General features: G+C 38.3%; 1 protein-coding gene across 1 annotated transcript in view; it reads right to left on the bottom strand.

The window, feature by feature from the left end:
• Nucleotides 1–6854: 6854 nt before the first annotated feature.
• Nucleotides 6855–27644, bottom strand: part of LOC122536945 (glutamate receptor 1-like) — a 230823-nt gene continuing 210033 nt past the window's right edge. Inside the window, exons 3-5 of the mRNA XM_043669741.1 lie at nt 11794–11921; nt 7196–7325; nt 6855–6994 (exon numbers count right to left, since the gene is read on the bottom strand). Coding sequence (XP_043525676.1) covers nt 6855–6994; nt 7196–7325; nt 11794–11921 — 398 coding nt within the window. The remainder of the gene's footprint in view (nt 6995–7195; nt 7326–11793; nt 11922–27644) is intronic.

Raw genomic sequence — 27644 nt, 5'->3', positions numbered from 1 at the left:
AAAAAAAAAAAAGAAAAAAAAAAGAAAGGAACGAGACGCATAAACGAGAGCGATAAATCTAGGCTAAAGGCTCACAATTCACGCGTGCAATTTCCTGCTGCTACCCCTTCCCGTTAACGTTTCGAGCACTAATCGGGCAAGATCGCGTCGTACGACGTTATGCAGCCTGAAATCGAGGGCAAAGGGCAAACTGCAAAGGACGGTCGCGATAGCAACGGAGAGAGAGAGAGAGAGAGAGAGAAGACACAGACAGATAACAGGGTAGCTCGCGTGTAAAGGGCAGTTGCGACCGGTCCCTAAAGTATATTTACATTTGCATTCGGTAATTAAAGCCCCGATGGGGTTCGGGGGATGGCCGTTCTTATCATTCGTCCGTCGAAGAAGAGCAATTGCTTGGAATCCTAAATAGCTGTGCAAGCGGGACAGGCGCGTGACCGAGTCATAACAAAACGGAAACCGGTAAGGCATGGTAACCGGCCACGGGACAGTCGGTGATTAATCGTTTCAGTCGAACGACCGTTCCACTAGCCTTCATTAAGTAATTAAATTCTCTCTCGCTCTCTCTCCCCTCTCCTCTCCCCGCGTTTCGATCGTTAACTGCGGGAGAGCCGGAGACGTTCCACGGGGGAAGAATCTTCGAATTTTTCGAAGAAGCTTGTAACTTCACGCGTGCATGTACGTATATTCTTATCTAGAAGGTATTTTAGGACTATTATTGTTAACTAGAGTGAACTATGAATTTGATCATCGAAAAATAAAAATTTCAAATTTAACATCTTAAATTTACTTTAAACGGTTGAATTAATTTGTGTAATTAATAAATTGTGCAAATGATTTTATTATTTTGAGAAATCTAACATACATATGTGATAATAATTAGTTGCTTTCTTAATTTCAATTGATTAAATTGAAGAATAATTTTTGTTAATTTTAGTTTAAATTAAAATTCATTCAAATGGATTAATTATTATGATAATTTTAATTATTAGTCATGTCATAGGACTAATAATTCATATAGTTTTTTATCTAGTCTACTGTCATAATCCATTTTTCCACACATTATCATAATAATTTCTCCATTTGAATGATAATTTAAACTAAAATTAAAAAAAAATTGGTCTTCAATTTAATCAATTGAAATTAAAAAAGAAAATAATTATTATAATATATATACATATTAAATTATATATAGTCTTATGACAGTTACGATAAATACGTTAATGTGAGAATTTTTTCAACTGTTTCGTACGCGCGTAGGATTCATGCACACGACCACGTTCTTATCAGAATTTAGGAAGTCACGTGTAAAGTGTTGTAAAATTTTTTCGATCACCGAAATTCGCGCAGGCGCGCGCGGTTGAATATTTTTTTCATATTAAAACCGGGCACAGAAGGATTGATCATTCGCATGCGGAGAAGGCAGAGCTGAGCTATTAAAAGGACGCGATGGAGATTTTCTGATACGTTACGCGCGCACGTGACGAGTCGTCTATAATTCGATGTATTCGATCGTCCCGCGTGTGTGTCGACTCGATGCGTTTAAATGCCACGAATGGACAATGATTGCAAGATGATCGAACGAGATGTTGACAGATTAAACCGTGATGATGATTGGACGTGCTTCGTCATTCGAAGAGGTAATAACGCTGAAGAGGCGACGTAATGTTCTTGCTTGCGCAAGAACGATTTGAAGAACTTGCATTTGAAGAACGATTTTTCTGATAACACGCGATTGCCATCGATCGCGAGGATGATGAAGTTGAGAACTCGTCGAGGAATATCCGAGCGAGAAAACGCGGAGGAGCGATTGTCTTGGTGGCTTACCCGTAGCAATTGAACGTTATCATTAGCTGAATGAAATGCAATAATTTTCACGTGATAAATCATAAGGAGATTACAGCGTGACACTTCTTCCACGCTCCATTCTTATCGTTATTATCAATGCAAGCAGGAGCGCAATTTTTTTCTTTTTTTTTTTTAATCCACACGACACAATAAAGACAAATTCGCAATAATATATCAATGTTTACAAATTGATGAACGTCCGACACGGTGATTTAAACGCACGCGCGTACCCGCGATCGAGTATTATATTCTATTATGCAATTTCAACGCTTGAAATATCTCAAACGCTGGCGAACTCCTGCAGCAATGAACGTCAATGTGTGCACAATAATTAGAATATTTATTCGCCGTCGGTGCGCATGCTGGGAAATTTTGCGAACCTTTGAGCGTCACGCACAACTGCGCGCAACAGTGACGGAAGTGTCGACGAACTTTCGACGTGCAACGTTGTAAACACGCGTAATCGTCAAACGTAATGAATCGTTAGGGGAGTTGTACAGTCGGGTGAAATCGCGGTACAAGCGGCTCGCGTGATAGACGGTCTGGACGCGAATAGAAAAAGTAAGAGAGAGAAAAGTGGGAAAAAACGTCTCCTTGGATGTATCCTGCGTACATATGCTAGCCGAATTGACCTTCCATGAGCAAAATTATTTCCTCGCGAGACGCGAACGCGAATGTTTGCGAGCGTGCACAGCGACCAGTGACCAGTAACTCGGCCTGCGTTAAATCAAAAGGGCGTGTTAGCAACTTTTGCTTGAATGAAGTCAGTAATGCCGCAGTGGTGCAGAAATAGTTTATCATAACAGAGACGAAGCAGGCGAGGGAGAAAGTAAGTAAAAAATTGTGTGCCTACGGTTTTTTTTTTTTTTTTTTTAAACTGTTGCAATTTCGTGGAGGAAAAAGTCGCATAACAATCCAATTGACCTCGTTTTCAAGTGTAAAGACTCCACTTTGACGGCCTCGCCCAGTTAGTCGCTTTTCAAAGACGTTTTTTAGCATCGTGCAGCGAGCGGAAGAGCATATTTCCGTTCTTGTAAAATTGTAAAAATTCAGATGCCTCTGCGAAACATTAAAGCATCTTTCTCGTGACTGGACCCGCCATGAAATTTCCTCTTTACAATCTCTCGAAACTCGTTGTACCATTTTTTTGTTTGCCGCCGTTTTATCGGACGTTGAGCATTTCTTGGATTTCTCGAATTTTTGTTCGCTTCACTCCGATGCTCAAGGTTCGATGAAACGGAGACGAGAAATTGTACAACAAATTTCAAAGAGTCGAATTAAATGGGGAATTTCAGGCTCGAAGATTACGACGGAATAATGAGAGAAATTTTTCCGCGATTTTCTTGAATTTTTGGGAATTTTCGACGAGAAAAGTGTCCTTCATCTTCCACTTGCTGCATGATGTAGAGATATCTTTGGAAGAAAAAGAACTCAAGGTTGGCAAAGTAGGGATTTCAGGCATCAAAATGAGGCCAATGATTTTTAAATGATTGTACGATTTTTATTTATACGAAATATCGATGATTTTTCATCTAGGAAATTATAGGACATTATAGGAAATCTTAACTGCATTGAAACTGAAGGTGGAACAGCTTATACAGGATGTCTCAAAATTAAATTAAGTCCCAGAACTTCAACATCGATAAACAAAGGAAAAAAGTGCTTCAAAAATCTGCTCGCTTTTGACCATCGATTTTAGAGAAAATCACGAAGAACTTTCTTTTCTCTTAGTTTGTCACTCAACTTATACGTCCTCAAAGTTTCAACATTTAAATTTGGAGCAATCTGTATTTGAAACGCCTGCACTGTTAAACAGTAAAGTCTTTTTTTTTTTAAAGTCGTTTGTCGTTTGCCAACCGTTTGTCGTTTTTCGACAAGACGATCAGATATGCCTATTCGAATCTGGGAAAATCCGCGATCGCACGCGAATACGGGATTTTAGATATCTCTTTGTCGAATGTTTGCACGTTCTGCGCGTCTCGCGTGGTTGCTTTATGGATCCTCGTCCAGGAAGAATGTAAAGTGGCATTGGAATAAAAACATAAAATTTGTAGTTTGAACTTTACGGGTGAAATCACGCGACAAGTAGAGAAATTTAAGAAATAACATTGGAAATATTGTCTCTTCGGTCAGAGGGATTAGAAATAATGAAAATAATAAAAATCGTAGAAATGATTAATAGCAATGTATTGAAAAGGAATTTCGCAACAATGGGTAATTTTAACAGTAATTATAATAATTAATGATGGTAAATTTAAGCCATATATAAATAATTTTTATTCGTTTGTAGAAATGAGAGGATCTGAAATAGGGATTCGAATATTTTGCGTTAAAATCATTTTTGCATAGGGAAGTTTAGAAATTATTGAAGAGTTGAAATATAGGAAGATTAATAAATAAGACGTTATTCATCAATAGATACGATAAACTTCATTTTTCAGTATTCTGGAGTTAGACGTGACGTTATTTATGAAGTGATTTAATACATATCCGTACCTTGATATTGGTAGTGATATAAATAAAACTCGTTTATCACGTGAAATAGTGTATTCGTATCTCTATTATTTTTATACCAGAGAACGGATGTAGGAAAGAAGTGAATAAAACTAGACAATCATAAAATTAATCGTGTTATACAATAGCAATGAATGCAAATAAGAATTTGCGATAGTACAATTATAATACTTGTACGTCATGACACACGTAATAAATCTAACAGGTTTAACGAAGAACTTTCTCCACTTTAAAGAAATTTAGAAGTTTTCTAGTAAATTTTCACGAATTCCTGCAGATGTCCACGCAATTTCACATTTCCAGAAACAAGCAAATAATTTAGAAAGTTAAATTTGAATAAACATTTGTTTCAGCAAGAAATAAACTTTGGATGTTTCTCATATGTTTGCAGATCACAATCGTTCTCTGGATTTTTGGAATCTCAAGTTTCCTGAAGAAATGCACAAACATATTTTCGGTCCACTGACCGATGCAGAAGATTTTGTGCGAACTCAGAGGTTCGAAACGAGAGAGATTAAAAAGAAATTTAAACGAAATCTTGATATTCTTATTCGTTCATTCATTTCAGCAGTTAACAGGATCCTACGTGATAATCGTGGGTAATAATTATTATTAGTTATTACGCGCGTGATCGTTGGAAGGATGGATATCCTTGACGAAAATAGCGTGGTCCAAGGATTTTTCCATTAAACGTTTTCACTTTGAATATCGAACTAATTCGAGCTCAATGCCGTCGATGAATTTTTATATCGGTTTAACGCTTGTACAGGCGTGCACCTTGCGAGAATGCCGGATCACGTAAACCGCGAAAAATGCCACAGATTATTACACCGTCATGGTTTCTGGCGTGTGCACAACTCAATGTCGCCCACATTTTCGTTTGCATACTGAATCACGTCGGAGATAAAAAGAAAAAAGAAAAAAATGTCCCATTTTCATGAACTACTAGACCGTGTCGCTATGATATTAAAATTAACACAGTGCTCGCAATCGAGCATGCAAATGCATTTCCCTTCCATGCACGTGCTAAGGATCGGCCATGGTCATTTAATATTTACGGCGCTAATAAACGTCGCGGTTCTTGTCGTGTTTATCAGCGACATTGTTTCGCGTTCTAAATAAAAATACACTGAACTTAGACGACCTATTGAACAGCGATTATGTCGCTGATAAAATCAAATTTCTGCCTTTGTCGCGAATGAATTTTAAATTTTTAAGGTCTCTTCGATCTACGTGAGATAGATAAATTTCAAATACAATCTTCATCCTTTGAACGTATCTTGAAACGTGAAAAAAAAAGTAAAATTTATTTTAGCGTAAAACTTTAGAATAAAACAGGGCACGAGCTTCAAAAGAAGTCAATTCAACATTTTCAAACGATTCAACATCTTCAACCTCTAACAACTTTCTTGCTGTCCTGCGATGCTTCAAAAACTTCCAGGAAATCATTGAAATATTTTAATTCAAGCGCCGTTAAGACATCCGCCGGAATATTTAAATTCAGAAGTTCTCGAACTTCTATACTTGAGTTTTTTCTCTTCATCGTCTTTCAAGATACGAAAATTTGGAGTGTGTTCAGAAAATGTAATTTAATACATAATAATATATGAAAATATAATTTAATATATAATAAAAGATAAAATGCAATTTAATAATTAAAATGTAATTTTTGCATAATATACTGCAGATATTATGGCAAGCAATTTATTTTGTCAAGTACGAGTGTATTTTTGTATGTTGCACACACTCTGAACATTCCTGTACATTTAAACCTTCAGAAAATGCATAAATGCATAAATGTATAAAATCCATGTTTCATTACTTTATTATTATACATTTTCACGTTCGTCTTTGCAAGTGTAACAGAGAGGAAAAAATCATCGAATCATAAACGTACTTTTTAATATATTACCCGTATACATTCTCTTCGTTTCTTTGCATTTCCCATAAATTATACCTACATATTTTAATAGTATAAATTGTAAACCTGATTATAATATAAATTGAACATTTATATATTTATTAATCTAACAATGAATTTAACTCTCGATATAATTAAATTCAAAGAGATGACCTAATCGCATTTCATTTCTTTGCGAATCTAGTTCGAAAAATGGAAAATGCAAAGTGTTTTACCTGCAAGCGAAAGCAATGTTTCGTATGTTTTCACCTATTATCAATTTATAAGAAGATTTAAAGTGCAAAAATTGCTTAGAATGCAATATATATGTGAAACCCCCAAGGTGTAGTGTTTTTTATAACACATTCAGCACATAAAAAAAAAAAAAAAAAATAACGTTTCATTAAAGTTCCATTTTTGAAATGAAATTCCCAAGTGCATAAATTTGTATTATAAAACTCGACGCTCCGTCTTCAAACATTCCACGAGAAACAGATGAAAATCCGCAGTCCGCTAATCCCACGAACACGATGCGTCCCACTTGTTACAAAAGCAAGACTTCCCAACCCGACGCAAATACGCACGATGGCTAACCTCAATCCTCCCCAGTCAAGAAACTCTCTTGTTCCGCTGGCGTGCCCATTACAATTCCGCGATTACGATTCAAACGTTGAACCGACGACGACGACTTTGCTGGTCGTCGATTTCCCGGTGTATCGACCGAGCCAATGGCCACTGGAGACCAAGCGGATCCTTAGCCATAAAAATAGGAACACACACACACACACACACACACACACACACACACACACACACACACACTCTCTCTCTCTCTCTCTCTCTCTCTTTCTCTCTCTCTTTCTCGGTGTACAACGAGGATCTGCACGCGGCCTATCGGTAAAATAAGAAATGCATGAGAGAAGGTCGGCGACTTACCGTCGTGGGAGTCGTAGAGGTAGATGATTTTCTTCCAGCCGTAATACCGCACCGTGTCGATGATAGCGCGATGATAATCCGGACGCATGCTTATGGCGAAATCCAGGAGACCGGAGGACGGTGTCAGAACCTGGAACGTAACGTGGAACAAGACGTGTGCTTATGCGCTTTCGACTTTCACATTTCATTCGATTTGGGGGCAATCGGGGGGAGTTGGAGGATGAGAGCGAACGAAGTCGAAAACTGAGAGAACGTTCGGCGAACTGTTGAGCGGAGCCGTTCGATGGCTACACCGGCCGGAAACACTTCCGGTGCAAATGTAACCGTAAATATTTACGACTAGGTGCGCCACGGCGAAGCTTTCCCCGCTCACGCGACGTTTCGCCAGCTTCTTTTCCACCCCTTTTGAAATAGTGATTTAAGCGAATCACGCTCCGATCGTTCGGGGTTGTTGGTGTCCCCTTTGCGTTCAAGAAGTGCGATAAGTATCTTTAGTGTTATCATTATGCAACAAGTGTACGAATACTTTGTAATCAGACTGTGAATATTGATGCATTTTTAGGAAATTAAATGCTCAGTTTAATATGTATCTGAAAAATGCTCATTGAAAGAGTAAAGTGTTTATTATGATATTTAATAATAAATAATTGCATAAACATTCGCAGTCTAGTGCATTATAATTGGTACAATGGTCATTGTATTACCTGTAAAAAGGTATTTAGAAATTTACAAGAAAGGGAGTATTATTAGGTCATTAGATTATATATTGATTCATAGAAATAACATTCCATTCCATATTTATTTATTTATTACTGTTTCCATTAATGTTGGAAGTTTAAAGGAAGCTTTCAATTGAAGAAATTAAATGATTTGAGAATAAACAGCAAATCTTCGTGTAACAAGAGACTTGACGATTACAGACTATACAATGATTTTTAAAAATCAATTACAATATATTCACGTAAATCACTGTAATATATCATAATATATTTTGCCAGTCTTTCCACGATGGACAGAAAGAAACTCTAAAACTGACTTTTTCATAAATCTTCTTTTCAATCAACAGCACAGCTTCAAAATCCATAATACTATGAGGAAATGTTTCATGAATTATCGAACCATCTACTATTAAAAACTGTATGCCATTAGCATCAATTTTTCAAGCACTACCACGTCTCGTAAAAACGTCAGAGTTGCATTTTGAGATTTCTTTCTGGTAAAAGTGACCATAGTCAGCCATTAAAGTTTCCTGAGATAAGCACAAAAGCAACTTTCGGTCATCCAATATCCACCGTAACAGAATAATCCTCAAATCCTTGCGAAGAGACAGAAAAAGAAGAAGGAAATATAATAGGAAGAAACGTCGCTGATTTATCGTACACCAACAGAAAATTGTATCGTACAATTGTTCACGAAAGTCGTAGAGTACGAAATATTTTGAAACTTAGCATTATAATAACATCTGGATAATGTCGGTAAATAAATTCTGAAACAAATCTGAAAAACGTGTGAAATGACTTGGAGTTTGTAGATGCTTATAAATGCAAAATGTTCAATATAAGTTCATATTTGATGGAAATTATAAAAGTCTTTGAATATTCGATGGAATCGTTTTTGATAAGCGTTATACTTAACGGTAGAACTATTGTAAAACTTTTATCTAGAGAAATTAAAGTGCAGGGAATAGGAAGAAATTTAGAATAAATACAATAAAAATATATCTTACGAGAAATCGGTCAAACTTTTAAAAATGCGTCATTCTATGTAAATCTCTCAAATTTCCAATAAGTCATCCTCTTTCATTCCTCCAGAACATAAAAAAAAAAAAGCATGAGTCCTGCAGAAACTTACACGTGCACATTTTCAGATTGATTTCAAATTTCATCGACGTAATCCGTGCAATGCCTGGGTAAAATTCTCAACTGTGTTTCACGCACAACAAGTTTCCATGGTATTTGCTGAAATACTTTCGCGAGCCACAGTAGACCAAAGGGATCAGTGGAAATTGAAAGAGATCTGTTCTTATGAAATAGATCGTTTCCCCTCTCGCGAACCGTAATTGACCGGCCCCTGCGTAGCGTCGAGAAACCGGGAGAAAGGATGGACAGAACGAAGGAGGAAGAGGGGAAAAAAAGCGAATTAGCATTACCACGCGATTAGCATTTAAACGACATGAACGTTCGTTACGCGGCTGGTGCTGCGTGCTCGTGCGTACTTACACGTACGTACGTACGTACATACCGAAATACACGGCCAGATAAAAAACGGCACACTTACGTCCTGGCATTGGAATATACGGCGCCGCCATTCATCCAATATGGTTGCACGATATCAGTGGCGCTACCACAGCCACCACCCGATAAATACACCGCCGGTTGCGCGATTCGGCAAATAAATTTTCCACCGGGCCAATTCATTCCGAAATTCAAATTGTAATATGTTTGTACACACCCCATACATATTTATGTACTTATGGGTAAATTGTATCTATGGGGTGGTGTGCGTGTGCCGATTGCGAACGAGGGTGTATGCCGATTGAACAATCTCTGTCGAACCGTGGTAATTATCGACCATCGCCATGAATCTCTATCGATCTCGACGCGAATTTCCTCGCGCGTGGTAACGCATATCGCTCTGTTACTCCTTTTTTCTCTATGGACTTGCGACACTTCGCGAACGCCGTGCAAAAGTACAATGGATCAAAAAAGTATTTCCTTGCAACGTTTTCGTGAAAATAAAAAAATTATACATTTACAAAATCCTGTTTCCGGGATTATGTGGATAACGAGTTACACAATACAAGTAATATAAAAATTCGAGGATCAAAAAGTTATTGATTGTTTGTTTCGCAGTTCGATCATGTATTTGAGAACAGAATACAAAGTATTTTTAATGGTTCTTTATCTAACATCGGCGCGACAATGTTTCCAATATTTGTAAAAGAATATTTTGTAATTTTTCTAACAACATTCCGCCGTTAGATAAAAATTAAGCACTTCTTTGACTCTCGAACTTTTATATTTCTTATGTTATCATTACACAACGCATTATGGGAAATTTCTACTGTGGACATTAATTCTCTACGCAGTGAACTATTTATGGAAACAGATTCTGCTAGTATGTCATTTGCTTTCATAAAGGTGTCACCTAGAGATTAGTAATGTGCCAATACTTTCTTGATCCATTGTATTTACACGTGCAGCCCAATTATATTCTACATTTTATTTCCATGATATCAAACTTTTACAGATAACGAAAATACTGCGTCAACCTTTCGTCGTGTCATCCGATATAGGATCAAAGAGTTACTTTTCCCGGATAAATTAATACGGGGAATAGTCGTGAAGATAAATCCTCGTGATTGCACACGTATGCGTGTTTGCGTATTCGAGGAGGAAAATAGGAGAGAGAGAGAGAGAGAGAGAGAGAGAGAGAGAGAGAGAGAAGGAAAAAAATGAAAGTAAAACTGGTTTGACTGGGTGGGTGGCTCCGTGATCGCTACGAGGATAAACCTGCGGGAATTTCTAAGAATTTAACGCACGTCAATCGAGTATGCACTCATGTGTTGTACGTGGTAGGTAGTTAAGGAGTTTAACGAGGTTGTTTGAAAAAGCAAGGAGAAAAGGTATTTAAGTATTTGTTAGGTATTTAAGTTAGGGTCTCAGTTGAATTAAATTGTTGATGTTTTAAAGTTAGGCGTGTTATTCGCGTTATTCTTAAACACGACAGTGATATTACGTGTTTGTTCTTCTCATAACTCTCACTCTCTCTCGCAGCTGAACGTTTCCTCGTTTTCGACGAATTTTAGTAAGTTTGTTTCTTCGTTTCTTCAATTTCAACGGCGTGAAAGCGTAATTTTGAAAATACTCCAAGCTAGAAATATCTATAGTAGCTCGTGTTGTAGAAATTAGCTACTCTCAAGTGGAAAATTATTTCTCGCGCTAGGTAAGTAAAAAAAAAAAAAAAAAATATAACCAAAGCAATTAAACGGATTAAAAAGCAATTCGCTTCAATCCTCCTCCAGAAACTGGAATGCTCTAAACTGGAAATATCCCCGGGATTATCATTCATACGGAGCAATTAAAAAAAATTTAATCAAAGCAATTTAACAAATTAAAAAGTAATCACCCGGCGAACAATTAATCCCGATTTTAATTCAGAGGAATTTAAATCGCAGAAATTAATCCGTCAATTTCACTTATCTCCACGGTTCACTTGCTAAAAGTGTGGCTCCATTTTCATCGAAATCTCCCGATCAAATTATATATATATATATATATATATATATATATATATATATATATATATATATATATATATACACACACCGTAAGAAAGACGTTTCCCGCTAATAAAACTTGCTGAACGTAAGCTCGCGTTAACTTTTTTATCGGCGCAGGTGAGCCCCGGCAAAGGCGATAAAAATAAACGTCGAAGGCCGATAAGTGAAAATAAGCAGACACACACACATACACACACACACACACACACATATATAGAGGGTTGGCAAGATAGGAATAAATATCGGCGAGTTTTTTTCCCCTTTGGCGGTATTATAAGTTTTTATTTAGCCAGGCTGGGTAGATCGCGCTATTTACCTTCTCGGGAAACCAGGGCGTCACGAAAGGCATCTGAAACGTGTTGCTGTAAGAATGGAGGGTGTCGAACGAATCCGGACTCACGGCGCCCAGCATGGAGAACACCCCTCTGCTAAATTGACTGCAGACTGCAACAGACAAGCACGCGCGATTCGTTGAGATTTCTTCGTCCATGGGTTATTAATTTACGGCGGGTAAACGAAAGAAACGTAATTAATGGTTGCTCGTGTTTCTGATTCTGCTTTCGATAAAATGCGACCTCTCGCGATGGGGCAGAGAAATAGAAATTTCTTGGCGTCTTCGACACGATTGAAAGGGGATTTGCTGATTGAAAATTAGTGTCGAGCCGGCGGTGACGATTATAAATTTTGTAGAGTTTCTAAAGCTGTGAATTTTTATTTTCTGAACTCTCGTATCACGTACGTTCGTAAGGGCGAAAGAAATTGAAGTGGAGCAAAGATTTAAAAATGATCGAACATAATATGAAGAGGAGATACGGTAATTGTGAATTACTTTAAATCATCTTTTTAATCATTACTACGTATATATTCGGGGGATTGAAGTGAATTGAAATTATTCGCAGTTGAGAAACAATGCAATCAATGAATATAAATTTCTATTTCTTAGCTTCCACTGTTATATTTGGAAACTTTACTCAGTTGGATTTTTGGAAACAATTTAGAATTGGAAGTTAATATAAATTCTTAGAGATAATGATTACAATCTTCTGTTTTTCTGCAATTAGAAGAAACATGGATGGTTAGAAAAAACGTGATTAATTATAATTCCCTTGAAATAATTTATAATTTTCTTTAAATGATTTCTTAGAATGAAAACGATACAATGAAAATGATGAACATTATTGTGCATAACTTTTTATTGTTCTGTAAGATATGTAACAATCATTTACAAGGTGTGTATCATAGAATATGTTGCAATGGCAATCATGAAACTATTAATTTTTACTGTGTCGTCAATTACCGTGAACAATTTCTCATAATTTTGTGCGACGTAAACTTTTAGCAACAATTCAACCACTTTCAAGATAATAATATTGCAACAATAATTCCAATCGAACGAATTCGCAACATTTACTATTAACTTTTAATGTCGATTATCGTGCATAATTCCTTATTGACTGAATTTGTACGATATGCAATTTCAGCCAATCGCCATGAATAATTTCTCACGATTTCGTAAAATTTTGGTAACAACTTGTACAATCATTTTCCAGATAATCTGTAGAATACACTGCAACGGTAATTTTAACTAAACGAAATCACAACATTATTAATTTTTATTGCAACGTGTCATCAATTATAGTGAAAAAAAATGCTCGATCATTCTCTCTCACTCTTTCAGACTGTTTTCGACTAAACGAAGCGAATTTCGCGAAAATCACGCGACCAAATTCAGCTAGCCGCGTTGGTATTTCACGCGTAATTTCATTCGCAGCCGCGTTCCTCGTTGCCTCCGTCAGTCGCCAAACGTGTAATATTCATTCAAAGGTGTCAAAGCATAGCCAGAAGTCCAATAACTCTGTTTTTCATTATCGGGTCGCGAACAAAGAGAAGAGAATTCCATCGGACGCTTCGCTGTCAGAGCGAGCTCTTCTTCGCTTGCGAGCAACACACGCTCAACGCGGGCGTTCGCGTGTCGAATCACGCGTGTGCAACAGCCCATTAACATCGAGATCTCGCTCGCCCGCCACGCTTGGGTGAAAGAAGAAAAAAAAAAAGAAAAAAGAAGAAAAGAAAGAAAGAGAAAATATTTCGGAGCGCGCAGAGCGTGATTTCAATCTTCCATTTTTAATTTTTCATTTGTAATTCGCGATCTTTTTAAATTTCAATCTCTCTCGTGCCCGGATCTCGCCGGTTCGTTTCATTTTTAATTTTTCATCTTTGCACCTTTAATAAAGTAAATTTCACCCCCTCTCCGAATTAAGTGCGGTGGGAAGCCCAGGAAAAATTGTCCAGCAGATTAATCTGCGAATATGCGCGGCCGACAATAATTAACGCCGGGCTGACTCAAACGGTGTAACGTAACGTAAGCGAAGAATTCGAATCTACGATCCAGTTGCGACACTTTACGAAGTCTCGTCCCGTGTTTTCGCGAGAGCAGGGTACCAAGAGGAAAACGTGCCCGGAATTCCAGCGGCCTCTTCTTCACCGAGGAGATGGTGTTTCTTTTTTCTTCTTTCCTTTCTTTTTCTGTTGGGAGAAAGAGACTCGGTACATACGCAAAGTCGATAATAGGTCGGCCATTTGCCGAGTGGGCTTGATAGTGCATCCCTCTCGCGTACTTGACGCAACGGTGCCGCGGTTTGCATGCAACACACGGCATCGCATATCGATTAGAACGCTCTCCTCCGGGGCGAACGACTCTCCTCCGGCATCGTTACGCGACAGCCAACAGGAGCCAGGGAGCTGTAAAGCTAATAAACGCAAAGTCTGCCAGCTGACGACGAACCGAGCATAGGATAGGATAGATCGGCGAGCGAAGCTTAAAGGGTGACGGCGGTGAAGTGGTGGAGCGACGAGGTGCCCAGACAGATCGAGAAGCAGCCGCAGGGATGGATCGAGAGACGTGAAGTCGTAAATAGAGAGGGGCAAAAAGCTTGCAATCGTCACGGGAATCTTAATGTTGCTCACTGTTTTCAAACGACCGTTTAACTGCGGCGGGAGAACTGCGTTGGAACGCTGCACGCTCGTTATACTATATTCTTCATTCTTGCAGAGAGTATTTAAAAATTTAAACATTTATTCTAACATCGTCCGTTATATTTGTTCTCTTACGTAGAATTTTTATACTGCACATTACATATTTGTTCTTCTACGTGGAATTACTCTCGATCGTCGTCCGAACTATCGTTGTCTTAAAATATCGTTTCAAAGAAGTGAAAAGTATTTGACTGATTATTGATTCGAGGACTTCGTCTTATGGATTTCAAGACTTTTACTTTTTTAACATATTGTCTGCCACGATGACCAATGTTACCGGAGGATAATAATATTTATTACTAAACGGTAAGTCCAATAAAACAAAGTAAAACAAGAACGTTGAAAGAGCGTCGTTACGGTTGTTGAAAATTGTCCAAACGATGAAATTCACCTTGTCAAAAAATTACGCAAACGCAACGTGACATTTTCAAAACTTAAATCTGCAGTAGTAATAAATTTTAATCTGTCGTGACACTCGCGAAGAGAAAAAAAAAATATATATATATATATATACAATTCGCTGCAGCGAGTTCAGTCAACGTCTTCGATACAACTACCAATTTTCATTTCGTGAGACTCCACCGCCTGGTGCCAGAGCCAAAGCCGGAGCCAGACGGTCGAACACACAGTGTGTTCGAAGACGGTAGACGGTGGCTGTGGAGGGTCGAAGGTGGAGAATGCGAAAGCAGAGGCGAATTCGAGGGAGGCAACGGGGCCCCGTGGAATTAATAATGATGAAAGAGCGAAGGGACGGAGTTGGAGCGTGCCGCGACCGTATACGTCACGATGCCCCATTATGCTTATGAATATAAATGCACCCTTGGGGGTGGCCGCAATAAATGCCGGCCACAGCGGCGCGCGGATCCCTGAATTCTGCTGGAAACGGTCGCGTACACGCGGCGCGCTGCCCGTGCAACAACGAAAAATAAAAGGCGTCGCCGCACCGCCGGCCAGTTTTTCTTCCTTTCTCTCGTAGACTCTCTCACCCTGCTCGTCCCCCTTCTAACCATCTCGTCGTTCCTCCACCACCTCCCCTCTCTCGTCTACTACCGCTAGTGGTCCACCCGCGGTGGTGGTGCGCGTCCCTTTTGCTTTTTCTACGGCCGCGACCGCGAATGGTACCGCGTAGCGGCCCGTATAAAAGAATAATTAAAATAAAGTAGGCTCCGTGTAATTCTGCCGAAATTGTGGCGCGGCTACAATAACGATAACAACGAAATGGTTAATAAGGGACCTTTGCCCAGCCGCGATCCCCCACCCCCTTGTCAGGCTAATTGCACGGGTAGAAAGGAAAAAAAAGAAAAGAGAAGAAATTACTTTGCGTACGGGGGAGCACGGAGACGGAGGTGTTTTAGAATCCTGTCTGATCTGGAAATTAATTTCCTCTTATTTGTTCCTTTTTTTCTTTTTTCGTTTCTTTAGCTGTCTTTTAGTTTTAGCTTGCTTGTGGAGGATGTGCGTGTCGTTTTCGATGAATTGTGAAAGTTGAACGATGAAGTGTATCTGTATTGCACGCGAGTAGATTGCGGATACATTCATGGGGAATTTAAATGTGCAAGAATATACAGGATATGCGTGATATAATTTAGAGGGTGGAAGAAATTTACTTTACTAAGGAACAGTCGTAAAATTTGTACAAGAGTCTGCAATCTACTCGTAAGAATCTGACTGAATAATTGGTGGAATAACTGCGGCATAACTGTAACTATAGCGGCAAGTAGGACGTGGCTTAATTAGAAACTAATGTAGTCGCGAAGTTAAAAAATTAACGGAGCCTTCGTTACTCCTTGTAATTTTAATCTCTTGATACTACTGATTATTATTTTTATTTCAATCTTTATAAATATAAATATAGTTCAGTCCACGCAAGTAGAACACGATAGGGTATTCTAAATGAAAGAATTACTGCATTTAAATTTTTATTTATTTGCATCTGTTGCTCATTGACAGACGAAATTCTAGTTTTTCCCTATTTCCTCTTATTTTCCCCTTTTTTTATTAAGCGAGTTGGAATTCCTATCGTTACGTTTCTTTCTTCCCACGGAATTCAAATAACGTTGCGGGAAAACGAGCTATCGGAATTTTGGGATTTATACGGTGGCCCGCTTCCGGAGCTCATGAATTATGCAGACGCGAGAACGGGTTCTCGAACGCGGTAATTGGAGGCGAGCGGGTTTCTTCTTTGAAAACACTGGTCACTGAACTTTCGCGCCTGTCCCAATCGAACCGTGTTTTTTCTCGTCTCTTAACACTCTGAAATTTCACTAGAGAGAATATATATATATATATATATATATATATATATATATATATATATATATATCCCATGAATTCTCTCTGTTTATAGCCTTAATTCCACTATTCTTGTTAAATAGGCAGTTTGAATTCCCGACTTTTCTATCTATATCTATAACGCGAAACGCAAAAATAAATTTTTCCATTTACATATCAATTAATTTGCGAACTTTAAATCTAAATTTTAAACTCTGACAGGAAGACGAACGTACGTACACATGAATATTTATAGCCCGACGCGTTAAACGCGTTAATCCTCCGCGGGCAATTCGTATCGTGTTACCCTTTCGTTTCACTTTTAAATTTCATTCTTAAATTTTGTTCTCCTTTGAATTTCCACCTGTATTAAAAAAAGAAAAATCAAATATTTGCTCGAATAACGTTCCATAATCGGAGTTTGGGGATTACTCGATAAATACTTCATAAATCCCGAATTTTTCGACAACGTGAAAATAAGAAAAAATTAAACTCGAACATACGCGAGTCAGCCTCTCGCACGAGAGAGAGAGAGAGAGAGAGAGAGAGAGAGAGAGAGAGAGAGAGAGAGAGAGATAAATTCACGAGAGTTTCGTGCTGCTTCATCAAACGCTTGTCGATACGAATATACAAATTTTTACTGACTAAAGAGCGACAAGTATTTTCCTTTCTCTCGCGCAAGGTGTTTCTTTTGTCGCCTTTCTCTCTCGTGTAACACTCCTTTCATCCAGGCGTGTTCACGTACTCAGACTGGCGAGGCTCCAAACGTTTGAATCGTTGCTCTACTCGATATCGTATCGCGGCCTCTCTCCCCTTCTCGCGCGTTTCCTCCATTCGAAAACTTCCCTGTCCTTTTTATCGAGTGTCGACCCGTTCGCCGCAGATGTATTGATCATGCTTCGCGATCTCGCGCCGTTCGATCAACCGTCTCGAATTATCGGAAACGTTTACAAGCCGTATTTAGCCTCGAGTCGCTGCATGTGTGTGTGTGTGTGTGTGTGTGTGTGTGTGTGTGTATTTCCGCCAGTTTCGCTTCCGGATCGTTTGCTCTGCCCGAACGAAGTCTCAGCGTGTACAAGTAGCTCCCGAGACGTGGATATTTTAGGAAATATCGCGTTCGATCCGTGAAATCGCGATATCACGCGGAAATTAAGATCTCGTGTCCTCCTTTGATTTGCTCTGCAGTTCCTTCCATCGACTCGAGTTTGTTGAAACTTTCAGTTTTTCGTGATTGCACGAGGTAATTCCGGTTGTAACGGTAAGAAAATGAAACTTGGCGAAATGAAATTAAAATGCTGTTTGGAATGCCCGTAGAACAAAATCGAGGCAATATTTTTCATAAGTTTGACGAAACTTTCAGTCTCTTAAAATTTGATCGCGAAGTTTAGCTTGAAGATTGAAGAACTTTTGAAAGACAGGACTAAACACTTGCAAAGTATTTATGAAATGAAGTCAGTCTGCAAATTATGAATGTACACGAATAAAAATATGTTTCTGTTAATTATATTACATTGTATTTATGACAACATGGCTAATTCTAGTTGCTACACTTTACCAAAATTATTACCAAAATTGTCCTATTTAACATGAAATTTACTTTTTAGTTCAAATTTTAAACACATCAATATTCCTTCTTTTTTTTTATCAATATTCACATTTTCATGATAAATGTCTAATTTTTTTGAAACTAATGATAACAAACTTTGACACGAAATGAATTGGCATTGTGAGTTGGTTAGTTTCGTAACTTTAGAGACGTAACCTTCTGCACCCTAATGCACAGCCCTAATGCGTCCAACTTTATTTCTTACAAATTCTGATAATATATACAATATCTTCAAAACCATAACAATAAACTTCGATAGAGTTGATTAGCACGGTTCAGACATAACTTTCTGCGCCCCAATAATAAACAACTCGTCGACTATACGAACAACCATAATCGGAGAACCTGTTCCTCCCTTCGGAAATACACATGCCGAAGTTGCGACAAGTATGCAGAAGGGTTTTCGCGATAAAGTAGGCAACAGATGGCCACGGTATTATCGACTCCTCGTATTGGTTCGAACAAGTTAACGTCTATTATTATATAGATTACGCTTGCTTGCCGGCCTCGGACAGACTAATGATGCCGGCGAAGTTTCCATCCTATGCACACACGGAGGTGTTGCATCCGTGCAGATGACACCCTCACCCACGATGCTAACCGCAGGATGCACACCCTTCGCTCCAGGCTGTAACGCGTCTTTCGTCTAACAAATTGACGTCGACGAACGAGAATATCCCGTGTGTCATCTATAAACATTAACTTTCCATGAACGATTCGCGTTCTTCTCCTCGGCGAATCCTTGAATTACAGACGACTGTGGCAATTTGTGTTTGATTACTAAAATTTTCGGTGATTCATTTTATCTTATATTTGACACTTCCTTGTTTTTTTCTTTTTTTTTTTTTTTTTGTTGATAGAAGTTAGTAATGAAATTAAAACGAAGGTTAACAATAAAACGACCAACCATTTAAAAATTTTTCAATTCTTCGTTGAAATTTTAGAGATTTACAATAGCGTGTTTTTAGGGATTTGAATGACATTTTGTAAGATATTTACAGCGTTCTTTACAGCATTAGAAATTTTTTTCTATCTTTTTTCTATACATTTTGTCAAAAAATCTTTTCTTTTTAAACCATTCGTTCGAAAGGGTTTGTTGTTCTTTTAAAGATTACGAAACATAAATGTAACGAGTAATAGAAGATTTATTATCAGTAGATTGCATTTCTAAGAATGTCAAGATTTCGAAAATTTACGAAGTTAAACGTTACGAGTAAAATATTTATTATTATTGGCTGAAAAATATTTAGTAAGAGAGGAAATTGATATATCACGTATTAAAGTCTTCTTATATTTAAGAAAGGCTCCCTTTTTCCTACCTATTACCATTCATTCGCGCTATTTTATATACCAAGTTTACCCCATAATTCGACCCACATGTAATAAATGCAGTGGTTTTCTACGTTGCTAAGAGCTTCCCCGATAGATCTTGTTCGTTTTCCCCCTCGAGTCGTACTTTTGCTGTAAAACGAAACCTCCCTCTCGTAAAGCTGCGATACTACAATATTTTAGTATAAAGTTTAAATTTTAATGAACAGAGAGTTCTGCGTCGAGAATTTGGTCATTTAGTATTTTCTACGGACCATAAAGAAAGTAATTGGGAAATTAATATATTTTCTGCTTTTCCTTCTACATTTGGCATCAAAAAATTAAACATTTAATACGTATAATTCTTTATAGTTGTACTAGATACAAGTATAAAGTCTTTTTTTCAAGTTTTTGTATTTATTCCTTCTTTTAAATTAAATGAGGCAAGTCAATTAACGATTGTTTTGATTGCAACAAATTTTGGAGGATACTTCTAGAAGAATATAGTATTTTTCCCTCATTTTCTTTAGACGAAATGATAAACTGATTTTTCGTTATTACTGAATCTTTTCATTTCTCTGATTAATAATAATAATAATTAAAGGATTACAACGAGAAACAATAAAAATCTGTTCTAGTTAAGAATCATTTTACTAACCCGTTTAGGATCAGAGTTTTCTTGGCGTATCATCTTTTCGGTACGAAAGAAAATTCCAACTTTTATGTTCCACGCAGAATTGATAATTTTATAAAGTTCGAAGAAATTAAATTACTCACGACAGTACTATATATTATACTGTTTGATCCTCAACGCGTTAAATGTTCTTCCCTCTAAGATAAAAAAAAAAAACAATTCCAAATCTGTTTCTCGAATTCGCCATGAAAGAAAAATCCAAGGAACCACCGACTTTCCAATTATAAATATTCTATATCCGCGCGTGTGAAGTTTATCTACAGTTTCCTTTGCCACGGTTCAGCCGTCAACAAAGAAGTCGCACGTGTCATAGAGGCGTCGTGTGTACTTATTAATTATTTCAAGATGTCTTTTCCCCCCGTCCTGTCCCCTATTCCCGCATCGTATTCCCCCCGCGCTGGAAAAAGTTCTGCAGAAGTCGGCACGTAACTCGCCGGGGCCGTCAACAGGAACGGTTCGCTACTCGTCGTCGAGAAAATTCTCCTGGAAGACTCGAATATTGCAGGAATTATTTTTCACTCGAAAAGTTTCAAGCACCTCGACTCGTAATGTAACCAAACTCCCTCTGCGAGATCTCGAGTGGTCGGGAACGAAGAAAGTCCGACGATTCTCGCGGAGCTACTCGACGACGAGAAAAAAGGGAGGGGGGGGGGGGGGAGGGGAAAAGGGAAAAAGAAGACACGATTCCCACTTGACGAGACTATGCTAACGAGCTTGATCGCGCACGCGACATGTATACTGAAATAGGTTAATGAAACGTTAGAAGTTACACACTTGGCGGCGCTTTCCGATGGAATCGCGAGTCCAATGAATTTCCATCGCTGTATGTTTTACAAACGGTGATATTTCTCCGCCGATAAATTTCCGACATTTCGTTTCATATGGAAATTAAGACCGTGTAAATGTTTGAGAATGGAAACGAAATGGGAACGTAGGTTTCTACTTTAAGAAAAAAGTTAAACTTGATGACGACGAAGATTTGATCTTTGAACTGTCTGCGTTTTAATAGCAAGTTTGTGAGGTTAGGATAACAGAGATGTGAATTGAGAAATACTTTTACAGGTATTGTCGTCTCGAGTTTTGTAGATTACAACAGAAGAAAAAGTGAGAAATAAGTCGTTTCGTCGACTTTTTGATACTTGTTATTTAATGGTCAAAAGAACGGTGATTACGATATAATATAAACATGATATACGAAAAGAGAATTCCAGCAATAGACGACAAATCACACATCAGTAATGTGATAATCGATATTTCCGACGCAAGTTCTTTGAAAGAAATAAACGAATTTAGTAATTATAATAACGACAGTTTCAGTAATAATAATAATCTTAAAACTCCAAGGAAAGCAAACTATTCTCATACACCAACCAAATAGACTCCGAGGACATTCCTTTTTTTCAAAGAGCTTTGCATTTTCTGCGATCCGCTATCACGATGTTAGAAACGCGAGGCTGGTTGCAAACGCGTTCTACACGCGTCTCCAAAGACACTCGAAACCGTAATTTACCGCGTCAGATATAGACGCGTATCTGGAATTGTCCTCTCGTATTATATTTAGCAACTAGACAACAAGTAATTCCAACTACGGTTCACGGGCCATTTAAGTTGCTAACTCGTCCTATCACGCGTATTCCTACTTGTCCTTTAACAGCCGTCTCTATCGTCTACGTGTGCCATGTGCGCGCATATACGTGCATGTGTACGTGCCCATACACACACACACACACACACACACACACACAGACTCCTGTACACCTGCCGTTCTTATCAGAATTATCAGGGCCTCCCCCGTTTCCTGGGATCCCTTCCTCGCCGCGAACTTGCCGCCGCGCACAATAGACAAAGTTTCTCCGATTTGCCGATTATCTCTGCTCCGCTCGTAGCAAGTTACCGGGTGCCGGTGGCCTCGGCCGCGAGAGATTTCCAGAATTCACCCGATGAACGGGGGTCCGTGTACGAGGGCCAAAGTGAATATCAGCGCGGCGTGATCGCGCACGCGTGTTCAGCGTTTTCAAAATTTCGCCGCGGTGGCGGAAGCCGTGCACGCGCTTCCGGCGGGGCCCGCGAAGAGCAGAGATTTCCAAGAGAAGTGCGCAGCTTCGAGACAAATCTCCCGAGAGCCGTTAATAACGCAGTGCGATTTCTTTTTCTTTTTTTTTCTTTTTTTGGGGGATATTCGATAGAGACGTGTATATATTCGTATGGCGTATATTTGATCGATCGAATATTTGTAACGTTTTATGAATTCTCATCAAATAACAAAAGGAGATTGAACGTGCGTCCGGTTGGATGGAAAATTCGCAACGTTCCTTTTTTATTTAAAACGCGTAACGCGTAAAACAGAAAATTCTTTTTATCGAATAACGAAAGGGGATTAACGTACCATTCGATAGGTTGAAAATTTAACGCTTTTATTATTAATTTTTATCAAATAACGGGATGCTCGAGCAGATACTGTTGTTAATTGGACGGCAAAGGAATAATTAACGAGAAACGTGGGAAATTTGTTAATGAAAGGTGGAAAAATTAGAAACTCGCGTATTGAAGAAATTTTTTTGTCTATCTCGCTCACTGGAATACAGTATAGTTTTATGATTATTATTTAAGTACATTAAATATCATTTAAAAAAGAAAAGCTGTGAAAAACTGTTTGAGATAATATATTACCAAGGAGGGCTTTTTAGAGAGAAAATTCGCCAATATGTTTAATCCCGATTAAATCTTCTTTCGCTTCTAAACAGCTTAATATACCTAATACTGTGATTAACGCGAGAATATTGGAAAATTAAAATACCTTGTAAGATATTTCGAAATCTACATTCAAAGAGTTTGTCAACGTGATAATTACACAAAATCTTTCTAACAATTCTGACAACCGCTGTAGTTCAAGTATTTGAAAGTCCCTTTTCGATGCCATTGGTTAAGCCAAAAAAGGAGAAAAAGTAAAATTTCTACGGTCGATAAGATAATATTCCCTTAACCAAACTTTTATTCCCAGCACTCGTCGTAGACGAAAATTAATTAAACCATCATTCCTGCCTCAATGTACAACTCTCAAAGAAAAAGAAGAAGAAGAAGAAGAAGAAAAAAAAAAAAGAAAAAAGAAGAACGATTTCAGTAAACTTCGAAATTCGTAAATTACCCAACATCTCTTAATATCGCGAGCGGTAATCGCCGGGCAAACTCTCGCCACAATCCTGAGAGACCACTTCTCTGTGAGAAATTCCCTTTCTCGATCTTAACTTCATCGGGCCGGGTAAACTCGCGGCGTGACTCGATGGTTAAATCAAGAAAAACGCGCGACCGCCAACTTCTTCGGCAAACACGGATTAAGGCTCCGTCCGACGGGGGGGTGTTGCGTCGCGATATTTATCTTCAGTTGGATAATATTGCGAGGGGGAAAAAATGGAGATGCCGAGGCACTCGGTGTTTCGTTACTTGGGCGCATGCCCGAATCGGCGACGTGTCTCCCGGATTTTTCATTTCGAGCAGGGGCTGGAAAGTCGACGCAGGAAACGGCCATTATTCTTTCCCCGCTATATGTGGCGCGGAAGACGCGTAATAACGCCATGGAATTTCCCGAGGATCGTCCAGTTTCCCTGGATGGCGGACTCTGCGTCTCTTTTTTCACCTTTCTTCTCTTTTTTCTCTCTTCTCCCTTTCTTTTTCTCTTCTTCTCTTTTTTTTTTTTTTTGGTCAATACTCTTTTGAGAGTTTCCACAAGGTGAGACTTCCACATCCAACCCTTTCATCTTTGTCGCTTGACCGAGCGCGCAGGGACGCGAGCGGGATCGTATCACACCGTCATGATTCAAGGGAATTCATCGTCATGGTCTCCTGGATCTTTTTTTCTTTTTTTTTTTTTTTGGGTCAATACCAGGCAAAGAAAGAAAACGATAAGAAGAAGAGAGAGAAAAGGTCCCCGTACTGTCGTGTCTGTTTCTACTTGGCAACACGCTGGTGATTGATGATGGACGGACGAAACTTCGTAACACGTAAATGCGATATAAAATACTGTCTTGGAAAAAAATGGCAAGTTTGTGACTTGTATGATTTAGGATCATACGAGTCACAGAGAATTTTGGAATTATATATATATATATATATATATATATATATATTTTCTTTTTTTGGTAAATTCGAAAAACCATACGCATGTTAATTTATGCAACGAATTAGTTACTTGTTCGAGTCTCAAGAAAGTTATTGCTCAGAAATAATTTATTTTTATTTATGTGGTTGGACCGATGTTCTAGATAATTAACAGGAACAACGCGAGATTTAATTACACTGATGATTTCATAAATAAGGCACAGGTTTTTCAACCATCGACAATGAAACAACGATCTCGGTTAACGTGTAAAAGACAATAAAATTTCCATTAAAATATCCGATAAGAAATAATTTCCTTACTGAAATTAAATTAAATTTTCCGATACTCGAGATAATTAACAAGAACAACGTGGAACGCAATTACACTGATATTTCGTTTTTTTGGTAAATTCGAAAAACAATACGCATGTTAATTTATGCAACGAATTAGTTACTTTTTCGAGTCTTAAGAAAGTTATTGCTCAGAAATAATTTATTTTTATTTATGTGGCTGGACCGAATTTACCGATGTTCTAGATAATTAACAGGAACAACGGGAGATTTAATTACACTGATGATTTCATAAATAAGGCACAGGTTTTTCAACCATCGACAATGAAACAACGATCTCGGTTAACGTGTAAAAGACACAATAAAATTTCCATTAAAATGTCCGATACGAAATAATTTCCTTACTGAAATGAAATTTGCCGATACTCGAGATAATTAACAAGAACAACGTGAAACGCAATTACACTGATATTTCGTTTCATAAAGAAGGAACAGACTTTTATATTACCACGTAATGACGCAAAATGGAAATGCGATCTCGCTCGTACGTAAATAACGCAATACAAACAGTTATACATTCAAAACAAGCTAAAAAGTTAAAATTAAAGTTAGCAAAAGCAATTTTTCTACCTAGTTAACCAGTATTCGTTATAACAAGAAATTATAGTAGAGTCAAAATGGTAGTTAAATTGACAATAAATCATAGGAGTAACATTCAAGCCATCAGGCTTAGTGAACAGCAAAATCAAGACAGAATCCAGCATAGTTATTTATTTCTCACATCAGTGAATAGTCCATCGAGCCCCAAGGGCATACAAGCAGAGGCACCAGTCGTGAATCATCCTTGACAATTTCAAATCATCCGTGCCTTCGAGAACTTCGAAGTTGAAACTCAACGCAACGAGACTGTCGTCAAATATTTCGAACAGCAACAAAAAATCGCGTGCAACACTGGCGAGTAACAAGTTGCACGATTAAACTTGAGAGAGTGGAGCAACGAGGCGTGTCGCGGAATTGTTCAGAGGGAACAAGCCTTGACGTTTCTCTCGCTCCCTTTTGAATTCCCACTTGGGAGCTTCCCACGGGGGAGTATCGCGTCGCCGGAGAGATCCTCCTTTTTCCTCGATACGCTCTATCTGCACTTTGATCGGAAAAGTTAGCACAACGCGAAAAAACCGGCGGATGACGCGAGAAGTTTTCATCCGGCGCGTATTTGTCTGGTATCGCGATCATTTTTAACAAACCGCGAAACCATTGGGAGAGATAGATAGAAAGTGAGAGAGGGAGAGAGAAGAGGGGGGGGGGGGCGGAGGGAAAAACGAGCGATTCGATTGCCAACGGAAGCTGGCAATAGGGGAGAAAACGGGCGGCGAACATCCGCCCTTTTCCGACTTGTTTTATGGAAGATCACCGGCACGATAAGAAACTGCCTGTGTCTGACAGCTTTCCGATGGCAAAACGACGAAACCGAGCACCTGCAGCCCGCGAGAAGATGTGTTCTCCAACGAGCCACCTTAGATCGAGAACCGAGACTTAGATCGAGAATCTTCGTCTCTTCGAGACGTCTGTTGGAATTCTTCCTCTCTTTCTTCTTTTTCCTCCTCCTTTCTGTCTTTCTTTCCTCCTTCTTTTGGAGGGAATGCTAGAAGTCGAGAAGCTACGATATGCAACGCAGGAATTACAAGAACGTTCGCAGGAATTACAAGAGGTTGTGTCTCAGTCGAAATACTTGATGAGCCGTTATTATTTCGGTAACTACGTAGATTGCGTGCTTTGTACATTTTTTTCAGGTAGCAACACTTTGTTTTCATATGTTCATACGTTATACGGGCTGTCGGTGTTTCATTATTTAGTTGCCAAAAGATTTGCATTGCCCATAGGGCAAATGTTGTCTCTATGAAACATTTTCTTTTTCGTCCCATATTTGCTCAATTGTCGATATTGTCGAGAGAATGGTCTCATCGATATTTCCAATGACCAATTAAAAGAAAATATCTTTCCACGATAATTTTCAATTTACTGGGCATTTTACTACCTGAATCGCTTTTTTTAGTTTTAATTTATACTTGCAGAGTCAATACGCTTTTTCTCTATAAAACCGTCGCGAAAGATATCTGTGTCAATATTTCATAAATTATTGCAACTGATAATATCGGAGCATTGTTTCTACGGGTCGTTTTTAATCTCAGTTTCCGTTTTGATTATATTTGCATATGTCCTATTCATGTTATTTTATTCATTGCTCTTACATTTAAATGTCGCAATTATTTTCAAATGAGTTTCTCTTTTTTTTAATTTTTGGATGTTTCAATAATTTTTTCTCCAAAAATTCTACTGTAAGAGCGTACACGCGCAAATAACGAGACTCGCAACGCGAAATATATTGAAACCAGTTTTTTTCATTAAAAACGATATGCCGACGATAAATTTATTTATTTATTTTTTTTTTTTATTAATTGATACATTTTACGTTGCGTTGGCTGCACGATGCATGACTGTAGCAACAGAGAAAAATAAAAAGAAACAATTCGACAACATGTGCGAGAATAATCACGTACCACAAATCTTACGTAAAATCTTGAAGTATATGAATTTCTATTTATACAATTTAATTCATAATGATTTGACAACGTATTCGCATTGTATAAAATACACGCAACATTCACTTCGCGATACGTTCGAATTTATACTGTGAAACATAAAATACGTTATTCGTACTGTAAAATATAAAATATCGATGAAATCAAATGGACTTTAAATCATTTGTAGCGGCCTAGAGTCCCTCGAGTACGAGTTTCGAACACTCACTCGTACAAGCCGCAAGTGGCTGTGCGCCTAGCGTCGAAGTCAACCGATATTCGATGTT

This window comes from Frieseomelitta varia, unplaced genomic scaffold (assembly GCF_011392965.1).
Source record: "Frieseomelitta varia isolate USP_RPSP 00005682 unplaced genomic scaffold, Fvar_1.2 scaffold_88, whole genome shotgun sequence".
NCBI classification, from domain to species: domain Eukaryota; kingdom Metazoa; phylum Arthropoda; class Insecta; order Hymenoptera; family Apidae; genus Frieseomelitta; species Frieseomelitta varia.
This window is presented reverse-complemented; position numbering and strand designations above follow the sequence as displayed.